The 12080-nt window shown below is 31.1% G+C and overlaps 2 protein-coding genes and 1 long non-coding RNA gene across 4 annotated transcripts; 1 reads left to right on the top strand and 2 right to left on the bottom strand.

Annotated features, from left to right (window-relative positions):
* The first annotated feature begins 247 nt into the window (after positions 1-247).
* LOC114409574 (pyruvate kinase isozyme G, chloroplastic-like) lies at positions 248-1744 on the top strand. The gene is made up of 3 exons (XM_028373078.1): positions 248-431; positions 1100-1202; positions 1333-1744. The coding sequence occupies exons 1-3, from the start codon at positions 274-276 to the stop codon at positions 1483-1485; spliced, it is 414 nt and encodes a 137-aa protein (XP_028228879.1). The 5' UTR covers positions 248-273; the 3' UTR covers positions 1486-1744.
* A 2678-nt stretch (positions 1745-4422) lies between these two features.
* On the bottom strand, positions 4423-5989 carry LOC114409573 (putative cyclin-D7-1). 2 transcript variants are annotated; one of them, XM_028373076.1, is made up of 3 exons: positions 5215-5989; positions 4822-4908; positions 4423-4725 (listed from the first exon to the last, which is right to left on the bottom strand). In XM_028373076.1, the coding sequence occupies exons 1-3, from the start codon at positions 5455-5457 to the stop codon at positions 4585-4587; spliced, it is 471 nt and encodes a 156-aa protein (XP_028228877.1). In that variant the 5' UTR covers positions 5458-5989; the 3' UTR covers positions 4423-4584. The 2 variants fall into 2 exon arrangements, with proteins under 2 accessions (XP_028228877.1, XP_028228878.1); XM_028373077.1 differs by lacking the exon at positions 4822-4908 and having other exon boundaries at positions 4431-4725; positions 5215-5983.
* A 4281-nt stretch (positions 5990-10270) lies between these two features.
* Positions 10271-11565, bottom strand: LOC114409576. Its single transcript, XR_003666124.1, has 5 exons — positions 11361-11565; positions 11098-11191; positions 10863-10949; positions 10566-10658; positions 10271-10371 (listed from the first exon to the last, which is right to left on the bottom strand). It is a non-coding gene; the product is annotated as an uncharacterized LOC114409576 (long non-coding RNA).
* Between the last annotated feature and the right edge of the window lie 515 nt (positions 11566-12080).

Below are 12080 nucleotides of genomic sequence, written 5' to 3'. Positions count from 1 at the left end.
CAATTTTGTGGAATGTCCTTCTCTTGTTGCTTGTACATTGAAGTCTCAGTGATGTTCTTTCTCAACTGTAATATTACCTTTTCATAAAGGGTGATATAGAGCCTATTATACACAATTCTAATATTGGTTTGTGTTCATACGTATTTAGTGTCTTTTTAAATTTCACTTCTAAAAACCTGTTTATGAAGGAGGAATTGGGACTATGTTTAATTTTGTGTTCTATGTAGTTCATTCCCCCTTTTTTTTTATCAAACAGGAGGACAGCATTCGAAGATGTCAAATTATGCAAAGCCTGTTATTGTGGCAACAAGTATGCTTGAAATCATGATTAATCATCCCACACCAACAAGGGCAAAAGTCTCAGACACTGCAATTGTAGTAAGACAAGGTGCTGATGCTATCATGCTTTCAGGAGAAACTACACATGGAAAGTGAGTTTGTTGTTCCTTGGTGACCATGGTTATATTTAATTTTTATTTAGTTGTTCAAACTTTTTTTCAATATTCATTTTTTACTATTTGAAATGCATAAGAGATACTATTTACCGTTTAGAGAAGATAATGAAAAATGTACAAGGATGGGGAATAAGATACCGTCTTAGGGGAAACCTAAAAAATAAGAACAAATAGGAAGGAATGTTAACTAAACAAAGCTTAGGAATCTCTTCATGTCCAATAAAGGGGAATTAGTTACCTTGATTTACTATAACTGAAAACTACCTGCTCCCTTTTTTTGTTCAATAATTTTCGTTAATTAAATGATTTTCAGTGGTTTAAGATTAGTAGACTTTTCTTTTTCTTTTTTTTGGAGTGCACTGTTTTCAGGAAGAAAAACGTCATTCATTATCACAAGATACTTCTGTCCTAAATTGGCTACAAAACCCGTCTTATCAGCCTTTTGTATGTGTAGATTATTGTAATTACTATATAACTACTTTTCATTTAAAGATGTATGTGATTCTTTTTTTTAATACTTGGTTACATAAGAATGTTTAACCTTTGTGTGTCTTGTGCTGATGAATTGTGCATTTAATGTACTACTTCTTTTCCAATATTTTTAATCTAATAAATTTATATCATGAGCATTGCAACTGCTTCAGATTTCCGTTGAAAGCTGTTAAAGTTATGCACACGGTGGCTCTTAGGAATGAATCCAGTGTTCAAAGTGGTGTTTCTTATCCGAGTCAACTGAGTTCCCATGAAGTATGTGCTTGGTTAAAAAATTAGGCAGTTTTGGAGTTTTGTTTCATATGTAGTAGAGATTTATTGCTATATTTTATGGATAATTGATAATATGCTAAAATCTAATTAATTTGTGTTTACTTGTTGACAGAGCCACATGGGAGAAATGTTTGCTTTCCATGCGACAACAATGTCTAACACTCTTAATACTCCTATTATTGTTTTCACCAGAATAGGATCCATGGCAATTCTTTTGAGCCATTATAGGCCTTACTCAACAATCTTTGCATTCATGAATGAGTAAGCATTAGCAGGATGTGTGCTTTTATACTGAAATTATTTGTTTGAAGGCCACCCAACATAGTTATTTTTTTGTCTTTTTCTGCTTTATAATTTTTAGAGGGTGTTAAGTATAGATGCTTAAGTTAATGTTCTATTATTGCACCCACAAATTTATGATTTCTCTATTTGCATAGCAAGAATTAAGCAGAGGTTGGCGCTTTATCATGGCATTATGTATTGGGAATAAATTTGTATGTCCACGATTCAAGTCATCATGTAATCAATTCTAATTTTAATAATAAAGTATTATTTTATTTTCATTGTCATATTTCACCATTTGATTAAATGGTTCATTTGATAATGTCCTTGATTAAAATTAAATACTTGTTATTATAATAGAGATTATGATAATGAGAAACAAGTTTGTTCTAATTTTAATCTAAACCATTCTTGATTATAGGATTATTGTAAATAAGATATCAATAATCTGGATAGATTAATATATATGTGATAGTATTTATTGGATAAATATTAATATATCTCATTTATTAATTTGCATATATAGATGAGTCATATGTTGATGTGATCATTGAACTGACTCAATTGAAATTTTCTAATGGTTAAAATTTACCATAAGCTGTCAATAGAAAATTATCAAGAAGAGGTATAATAGTTTTCTTTGACCTGAGATTGTCATAGTAATTAACAGGTTATTTGTTGTATTTTGATTTTGAACACTTAATGCTTTATAGCACTTGTTGAATGGATATTGGATATGATTAAATACCTGTAGAATTAATTATTAATCAAGAAGGAATCCATCAACTCTTGGTAATGAGTTTGAGTTCTATGAATAAAATTATATCTTGGCCAAGAAAATTAAATGAAAGAAGAAATGACTTTCTTAAGTCATTATGAGTTATCTCAAAATAGTTTGACAGTAATACCATACTCTAAAGTTAACTCAGAGATGTAAAGATGAAAGAAATGATTACACTACTCTTCTAATGGTTCTTGAAAGTAAAATGTTACTTCATGTTATCCGGACGTTAAGGAGTGTTGCTAGACGCCTACCTAGATTAGTATATTAATTTGATTAATATATTACCGGCTTAGTATTAAACCTATGGGATCACACACAAACGAGTGCTCTAATCTCTGTTAAAGAAATTATTTTAATATTTGATGATTAATTAAATTAGAGAATTTAATATGATCAAATGATTAATTGATTTCAAAAATTAATTGATTTCAAAAAGGTGGAATATTATTATATTTTTGCTAGCGCTGAAAATATAAATAATATGAAAGATTTGGTGAAAAAATATAAACAAACATGTATGATTTTGTAAGGGCGGCTAGATACAAGTTTGACTTGGTCAATTATTATTTCAATTTTAATTGCTAAATGATTAGCAATAAAAGGTAACAAGAAATAATATAACTTAAAAAAGGATACTATCAATAATAATTTTGATTTGATCAGAAATTTGGTATCCTTAGCGTGCTATAAATAGAACCTTAGGCTGCACATTGATACAATCCCAATATCACTTCTCTATTCTTATTTTTCCACTTGTCAAAGTTGTTGACGAATAAGTCTCGATGTGAATACACTTAGAGTCTTCACACACAAATGAGTGTTCTAATCTCTGTTAAATAAATTATTTTAATATTTGATGATTAATTAAATTAGAGAATTTAATATGATCAAATGATTAATTGATTTCAAAAAGGAGGAATATTATTATATTTTTGCTAGCACTGAAAATATAAATAATATGAAAGATTTGGTGAAAAAAGAGAAATAAACATGTATGATTTTGTAAGGGCGACTAGATACAAGTTTGACTTGGTCAATTATTATTTCAATTTTAATTGCTAAATGATTAGCAATAAAAGGTAACAATAAATAATATAACTTAAAATAAGATACTATCAATAATAATTTTGATTTGATCAGAAATTTGGTATCATTAGCGTGCTATAAATAGAGTCTTAGGTTGCACATTAAAACAATCTCAATATCACTTCTTTATTCTTATTTTTCCACTTGTCAAAGTTGTAGACGAATAGAGGTCAGTCTCGGTGTGAATACACTTAAAGTCTTCACACTATTGAAGAATTTTTATAATATAATTTAAATACAAAATAGATCATTTTATTTCGCAATGTGTTTGAACACCTTTTTTCCTACATTATGTCCATGTACATGCAATTTTCAAGTGATGCAGAAGAGACCTTCTCTAGAGCCCTAAGCTACTATTGGTTAGTACACTACTACAAAATTACCCTTCTACATCGGTTAAAACATCCCTTCTACATCGGTTATTACGTGATGTCATAGCCCGTGACGTTGAAAGACCAACCACATTTTACATCGATTGTTTGACCGATGTAGAAATGTTTCATTCAAAGACGAGTCTGGACCTAAGCCCATCTTAGTTTCATTGACAATCTACATTGGTTGTTCTGAACACCCGTTGTAGAAGGAAGTCAATCTACATCGGTTTTTTGGCTACCCACTGTAGATTCATGGACAATCTACATCGGTCTCTATATGAACCTGTCATAGTATCAAAGCCAATCTACATCGGTTTTTTGGATACCCGCTGTAAATTCATGGACAATCTACATTGTCTCCATATGAACTCGTTGTAGTATCATCATCATTCTACATCGGTTGTAATAATTAGCCGATGTAGAATTGATTTTTTTTTTAATTTTTGTTCATGAATAAAGGCAATGAAAAAAGTTAGCTCTTAATGTGCACATCATTTAAAAAAAAAAAACATAAGAAGCTATACATATAATTAAATAGGTAGCAAAATGTTGACACCTTGAAATTAAAGACAAAGCCACAACACTTCTATATATCAGTATATTTTCATATCAACATTTGGAAAATAAAAAAAAAAATTGAGTTTCATCATAAGCTAAAATTAGCTTATACATAAGTTAACTTATAAAAATTCTCTCGTAATATCTTCAGATAAAAAAAATTCTACAAATTAATTTGTGCATGAACTGATTTGAGCTAAAAAAAAACTTATTTCATTATTTTTTGCTTATTTTCTTATCCTAGTGCTTCTGTATAACCCCTACCCATACAATTAATATATCATATGAACAAGGAATGATGGATGTAATGACAATTAGTCACCTGAATTTCATGCAACGAAAGTCCTGATATCTCATTCAACTTTATGGCAATTGATAAGCATGCAATAGAAAGCAATTCAAGCATCCAGTATTCCCAATCCTGATAAAAGTAATGCTCATTATCACTTCTCATATATATTAAAGAAGTACGTAATCAAAAAATGTTGCAAAATGATAAATAGCCAACAATCCTTACATTGCATTGACAAATGGATACAAAGCGATGAAGATAATTAAGAGACAAGAAAACTGTCCCAAAAGAAAGATTAAAGTGGCTTCTACACTACATACACATGAAAGAATCAGGTGGAATTAAGAAGTTAATTGATGAGTAATGATGCACTTTGTTCAGCAAAAAATGGATAGAGCAAAGTACAAGGTAAGGACACCATTTAGCCTGAGAAGTCATTTTCTTTACACAAATGATTACAAATGCCATCTATTTTTATTTTGAATATTTTTGTGCAAACAAAGTAAAATTTTCTAAATTTATTATTAAAATAAGAAATAAAGAGAGAAAATATTTTCACAAAAACAGCAGTTAAGTTATATATTTGTGTTAAAGTTTGAAACGCCAAAGGAAACTTACCTTGATAAACCATTGAATAACTCTACAGCTAGGAAAAATGAAATTGTTGTAGTGTAAGTACTTTGTATAGTCAGGTTCGGGCAAGCACAAGACCTCCTTCTCTAGACACACTGCAAAAACCTCTTCAAACTCTTCATTTTCATAACTCTTTAGTGCAACAGGGTCACTAATAACTTCTTCAAAAGTATTTGCAGACTTTGAAAGCCACACCTCATCACATAGCAAATTATCCATACATACCATGAATTGAAAGCTAAAAGTTAATAATGTGTGAGCCTTTCTAAAAACTAACGTTGAGGTTTAATTTTTTTTAACAGCAAATTATGTATTATATTAAATACAGGAACTTAGTACAAGGACCTGTACAAGTAGTACAGCTAAGTAATTACATCCGAAAAGATAGGAGTAAATCCTATATGTGCATCCAAAATATGTAAAAACTAACATTGAGGTTTAATGAAACCCCAATTATTTTAACTCAATAACTTGGCAATAAGTCAAGTTTTATGAAACCCCAATTAATTTAACTGAACAGGACTAACTTAGAAGCTTAATCGAATCCCTACTAGAGTTAATTTTTCATAGCTAGAAAATACTTATTATTTTGTGTCAACAGAAGATTTGATTATTATAGAAATGCACATGGCTAGTGGTAGACTCTTATTATTACTTATACGTGGGTGCAGTGGTAATGCCTATGTAAATAGGTTTAGCTCCGATAAACCGAAGACACATATATGTAATTTTTTTCATAGAAATCGAATACATGTTGGTGTTAGAGTTTATAATAATTGATATATTTTAATCAAATAATTGAATTAAACTCTTCAATGAATATATATATATATATATATATATATATATATATATATATATATATATATATATATATATATATTTAACCGTATTATTAGAAGTTGTAGTTGCATTTGATTTCATCTATAAATAATCTACAATAACATATAATGGAAATATTCCCTTTTAATATCATATTTACTTAGACACTTTCTTAATAATACAATAAATATATATAAACTATCCATTTTTGTAATTTATTTTTGGAAATTTAGCCTTCCAGGCCGAAGTATCACACTCCCCTATTTATGTTAGAAACTGCTCCCACTTATGACTTATATATAGCAGTTTTTACTGTTCTCCCTTATTCTTTTTCCTATCTTTTTTCATTTTGTGCCTTCAAATCATGTTTATCAGCCCGTGATGTTTATATAGTTTAAAAACTAGTTCATTAATTTTAAGGTGAATGATCATTGAAGTATAAGTGTATAACATTTTCCAAGAAACTCTTTTAATACACTGACACACAATAAAAAACTAAATCCCTCACAAAATGATTAAGGTGAATGATCATTGAGATATTATTGTTTTATTTATACTTTGAATTTATGTTTATTTATACTTATTTCACGTTTAACTATGTTGTAATGTTTCATTTTTGTTGTTAGTTTTTAATTCATTAATTTTAATTATGTTGAAAATCACTTTTTTATAGAAAAAAATATTTATTGTTTTTAAATTTGAAATATCCATAGATATCTACAAATATAAAAAAAATCCAAAAATATTTTTTACACAGATACCTGGCCAATAAGGAACAAACAAGAGACAGATTTTCTTCCATGGACAAATATGTAGATAAGTACCATTCTAATTCCTACTTGGGTCAACTGGCAAGTGTCATCCAAAGACAGTTGTCACTCGAGGAGTGGTGAATAAGGAAAGAATAAGAGTCCATGCCTATGTAAATATGATGGTGAACGGGTAGCTCTATTTCGAGTGATGATTGTAATTGAAAGCAGATAATCAGATACACACTTTTTTGGCGAAGAATAAGAATACCAGAGTTAATTAGCTTTTGATGTAGTGAGAAGAATAAGACAGTTAGAGTAATATTAAATGAAATTTCAAAATCCATCACCACCTCTAAAAAACCAAACAAGAAACAGGATAAAGAAAACATTTTTTTCCGATTCCCCCATCATGTATCTCTTCATGCCATTTGTTTCCAAATGGCTGGGGTTACTATTGTTTCTCCAATACTAAGGTCTATGAGAAGAGAAATAAGAGAAAGAGTAAGGAAGGTATCCCATGTAACTAGCTTGATGATTGTTATATAGTTTGTTGTGTAAATAACTAGAAGGCAGTTAGTAAGAACTAGTTATCAGGTTATACAAACTATAAGAGTGGAGACTTTGCTGAGCAAAAAAAAAAAAGAATGGAGACTGGAGAGTAAGAATCAGGAATATTGTAGGCATCAGCTTGGAAGGGGCCAGGTTCCTCAAAATAAAAATAGCTGGGCATTGTGTTTTCTGTTACTACTTCACTTAGTGAATAAGGAATCTCTCATCTCTCTGTTCTGCAATCTTTCTCTTCTTTCTGCTATATTCTAATAGCAGTTCATCATGTACACCCTTCATTTAAATGACCATTTAAACTGCTCAATGGTAAAGGATGAAGTGCCTAATAACAAAAGGCATTAATCCTAAGTTTTTTTATTGTTGTATATTTTGCACATTATTCACACTCTGACTTGAAAACAAGCTTTCATTTTGATAAGAGTTTGTTGTGTAAATATCGGAAGAAGAGTGCAATTGTGTTCGCACCATAATATTCTTAAAAACTAATTCACCCAGAGATGGTATGACACAAGCAAATAAAGATAATAAAAAAAACTGTATTGATGATAAAGACAAGGCTTCTTGTGTATTTAAAGCCAACACATAGCACTATAAACTTACCAACCCATCCAGGATGCTTCTGCATAATAACAGCAAATGCAGTCATCTGTTCTAAGATAATGAAATCAATCATGGAAGTATGATTGGCCACAAAAACCTGTACAGTAAAGGAAAATAGAAAGAGTAAATTAGAAGTTGTATACATCTCATGCCATGCACTCATCATCTGTCACTTAAGTAAATAGATATTTAAGAAATAAAGGGCAAAATAAATTATGTCCTCTAGCGAATTGGCCAAAATTTGTTGCATTCATCTAAGATGATAAAAATAACAGATTTTATCTACTTATATTTTTATTTTTCAACATGTTCTGATTCTTCCATTTGTCTTCCCATTAAAGTTTTACATGTAATCGTTCAACAAATGAAGTGAAGGCTTACTAAAACACTAAAACAAAAGTGGATTAACAGCAGTAGATCAATTCACACCAAGTCTCAAACCTCCTTCGTAGTGATAATAATAAGGAAACAGAATACAAACAATATGTATAACACAAACAATACCAAATATTTGGACATTATACGCCTTAACGTTGGAAATATTATTAGCACATTACCAGAAGTTCATTTTGTGTTTTAAGATAAGCTAAATCAGAAACTTGAAGCCTCTCTTTTACATTTTATGGACTTGGTTCAAAGTTCAAAGAAGTCTTAAAATAACAAGCTGGTAGATGTTATAACAGACAGTAAAATTGCATACAACAGAAATCTATGTAAAAAAAATTTAACTGGCGGAAAATAGCAAGGATAATCTGAATTGATACTTAATCTTTTTCCTCAAATCATCATTTCCTTTCAGGAGGGAGTGCACTGGAATGAAGACTGAAAGAAATATAATTCATCCTAATGTCAACACTAGAATCCTACAGAACCAAATAGGACACATCACATGCATGGCGAGGAAAAGATTATAGTAAAGTATGACATTAACATGAGAAGCATAAAAGAGAGACTAATAGGCCAAACACAAACATTACATCTGAAATCACAAAAGAGAGACTAATATACCAAGTCCTTGCTCAAATGACAGCTACGAGGAAGAATGAATGGAAGAGTCAAGAGTGTCAAAATACATGCATTGGCAGATTGGGAGCTGTGTAGCCAGCTGATAGTGACATCAGCAACCAGCCTTGAATTTATGTGTGCTTAACGATGTTGTTACTATATCCAGTTCAATTCTCAAGGTTTATTATGTAGTATTTACATCTTGTGTAATTCTTGAGGTCTCTTGTGTTTTTCTTTTTTTCGTGTGTAGTGTGTACCAAGGTCCAAGGATTATGTCTGTAATCAACATCTCCCTTTTAATACTACTACTCGCCCTCACTCTCTGACTTCTCTAACTAGCTAACAACAAACCAAGAAGAAGCATGTGATAACTATTCATGAGGCAGAAAATAGATATATCAAATAAGAAAAAATATATACATTGAAGGGATACAATAATGAAATAATAAAAGCTTAAACATTTTGTAAGCGTCAAAAACTTAATGAAAAAAAGTTTTCAAAGATAATGAAATGATAAAGCTTAAAAATGAAACAGATACAAAACAGAATTCTTGTAAAAAATAAGAAAGTACAACAGTCTCGGACAAAATTTCTCTGGAGAATGTATAAATGATATTTAAAAAAATAAACCAATTTAATCTTTTCTTTTTCTTTTCTCTTACTATTACAAATACCTCCAAAAGCACTATGCTATAAATGACTGAATTTAAAAAATGCACGGGAAAAATTGAACTTTAAGCTTTATCAGAATAAATAAATGCAAATTTTCCTTGATTAACCACAGTTTACATTGGTCTATCGGTTATATTTTTTGTTTGATTACTACATCAGGTTTTGATAACCGATGTAGATTTAACGATGTAGAAACCGCAATTTGTAGTAGTGAATGATTTAAAACCACTAAAAATAGATGAATATGGAGAGATCACAAAATTCACTTTATTAAATCAATGTACTTACCTGACTTGTCAATTCGCTCCGAAGTTTCCTCTAGCCACCTGAGTCACTTTTATATTGTCTCATGTATGAAAATACACTGGCCTTTGAATGTAAAGCTGAATGTTCACATGCACCCAAGACAGAATCAAATGCCAAGAACATGAAGAATGCAAGAGCTAACCCATTATGTAATAATGGTGTCAACAAACCAATTCATTGTTGCGTAGTTAGTAAATAGTCGCACATAATACATAAGCAAAAGCACAACTGCACTGAATAATCCAATGAAATATTTATGAGAAAACACAAACAGCAATGCTTGATAAAAAAAAAAAAACAACTTGACAAGCTGCGGAAAAAACCATCTATAGGGATTTTATTTTTACATAAAATTCACAAACCTCAATCTATGGACTCTTATTTGAGATTGTTGCTCCTCAAATAAAGATTGAATTCTCTGCAGTGAACAACATACCCTGGTATTTAGCCAAAAGAATATAACCAACTCCAGAAACATACATCTAAATAATTTTCCTTTTCCCCTTTCCTCTCTTTTTATTGCATTTAAATAACAATACTATATCTCAGGGCAATTAAATATCTTGTTTCTCATGGCAAATAACAATACTATATCTCATGTTTACTTCCTACCTTGACAGAGCTTCCAACTTCCTCTAGTTTCTGCATTAGTAGCAGCTCCCCAGAAGGATTAGGATCATGTTTCAATGACATTGATGGAGACATCTAAAAATCAAAGAAAACAACAATGGGTGAGAGAGAGAATGAGACAATAAGTAAGCAGCATGAACAATGAGTTCTAAGTTCTAAGCAATATAAAGGTATACTGGGTAATGACAAATTATTTGTCAACCACTCACCCAGAAGTCCAGAAGCAAAATTTAAAAAGATTTATTCCCAATGCATGTGACAGCATGGTAAATGACTTACCATCAGATGATGTGGAACATCTTCTAATCTAGAGACCTGTCTTGACACAATCTCATTTCTCATGTTCGATAGACGAATCATAACAGCCTGAGAAGAATGGAAGCATTGCACTGAAGTTGTCAAAAACTGTAGGCACATAGTCCCATTTTTTTATTTTTTTTTCCAACAAGAGGAAGTTAAACACAAACTAAAACTTAACACATTCAAACAACTAAAACATCATGTGTTTTCGTACCTTGGGGAATGTGTTGCTAGTGTAAGAGATGAGCAAAATAGAATCTCAGCACTACACATAGAGTTTGGTCCACGCTTCTTTCCGAATCCCACCACTACAATCAAGCAAAAATCAAAATTAAAACCCATATCACGAAATCCCCAAATTCACAATCTTTACTATTCTAACACAACAAAATCGGTTTTTTCAGTAGAAAATGGAAAAAAGAGAAAAACTAAGGATGTTGAACATTGTGGGTATAGGCATCTGAACACAACCCTTACCTCTTGGAGCGACAACAATATTAGGGTTTGGTGTTTCCATTCTCACAAAAATCCTACCCTTCGCCGAAGACGGGACGGAGCACAGGTTGGGGAATGTCCACGACGAGCTTGTGGAGGTCAGGGCAGGGTGAAGGGCGAGAGTGAGATGTACGGAGGTCAGGGCAGGGTGAAGGGCGAAAGGGAGATGGAAAGACATGCGCGTTCCAAAGACTGAAGCATAAATAATTAATAAAATAACTACAAATGAGACAAAGGCAGTTTTTGTAAAAAAACCCTAGTAATAGGCTTACAAACAAAGGCGGTTTTTATCGTAACATTTGTATCAAAAGTGGTTTATAAAACCGGTCGTTAAGCTTTATAAAAAGTTGGTATTAATTTCAAAAATGTCACGCAAGCTTTATTACATCGATTATTTTATAACCGACTTAGATTCAGCGATGTTGAATTACGTTTTTGTAGTAGTGGTAATATCTCCATCACATGCACAAATATTCCTTTTCTTGATATTTTTTCTTTTAAATGTTTCTGAAAAGTCTTCATATTTCAGAGTAAGAGTCATTTACACGAGGGACAACATGTCATACTCGTTCAAAGTGGAGCACAACCAATCTGGTGTGAGGAATCCACTCACCACGTACAAGTTCGCAAGGTTCATGGATAAAATTCTATGAAGGATCTTTTTTCCTCATAAGTGTACAGTTTTTCCCCCACTATCTTGTA

Source organism: Glycine soja, chromosome 4 (genome assembly GCF_004193775.1).
Source record: "Glycine soja cultivar W05 chromosome 4, ASM419377v2, whole genome shotgun sequence".
NCBI classification, from domain to species: Eukaryota; Viridiplantae; Streptophyta; class Magnoliopsida; order Fabales; family Fabaceae; genus Glycine; species Glycine soja.
Note: the sequence above shows the minus strand (reverse complement) of the source record. Positions and strands in the feature narration are given on the sequence as shown.

Excerpts from the sequence above, each read along its gene's own strand:
- LOC114409574 (XM_028373078.1), top strand. The coding sequence starts at position 274 with ATGTCAAATTATGCAAAGCCTGTTATTGTGGCAACAAGTATGCTTGAA. Across the intron at positions 432-1,099 it reads GGAGAAACTACACATGGAAA|ATTTCCGTTGAAAGCTGTTA; the intron begins GTGAGTTTGTTG and ends CAACTGCTTCAG. Across the intron at positions 1,203-1,332 it reads GTCAACTGAGTTCCCATGAA|AGCCACATGGGAGAAATGTT; the intron begins GTATGTGCTTGG and ends ACTTGTTGACAG.
- LOC114409573 (XM_028373076.1), bottom strand. The coding sequence starts at position 5,457 with ATGGTATGTATGGATAATTTGCTATGTGATGAGGTGTGGCTTTCAAAG. Across the intron at positions 4,909-5,214 it reads TTATTCAATGGTTTATCAAG|TGTAGAAGCCACTTTAATCT; the intron begins GTAAGTTTCCTT and ends ATGTGTATGTAG. Across the intron at positions 4,726-4,821 it reads TATCCATTTGTCAATGCAAT|GATTGGGAATACTGGATGCT; the intron begins GTAAGGATTGTT and ends TACTTTTATCAG.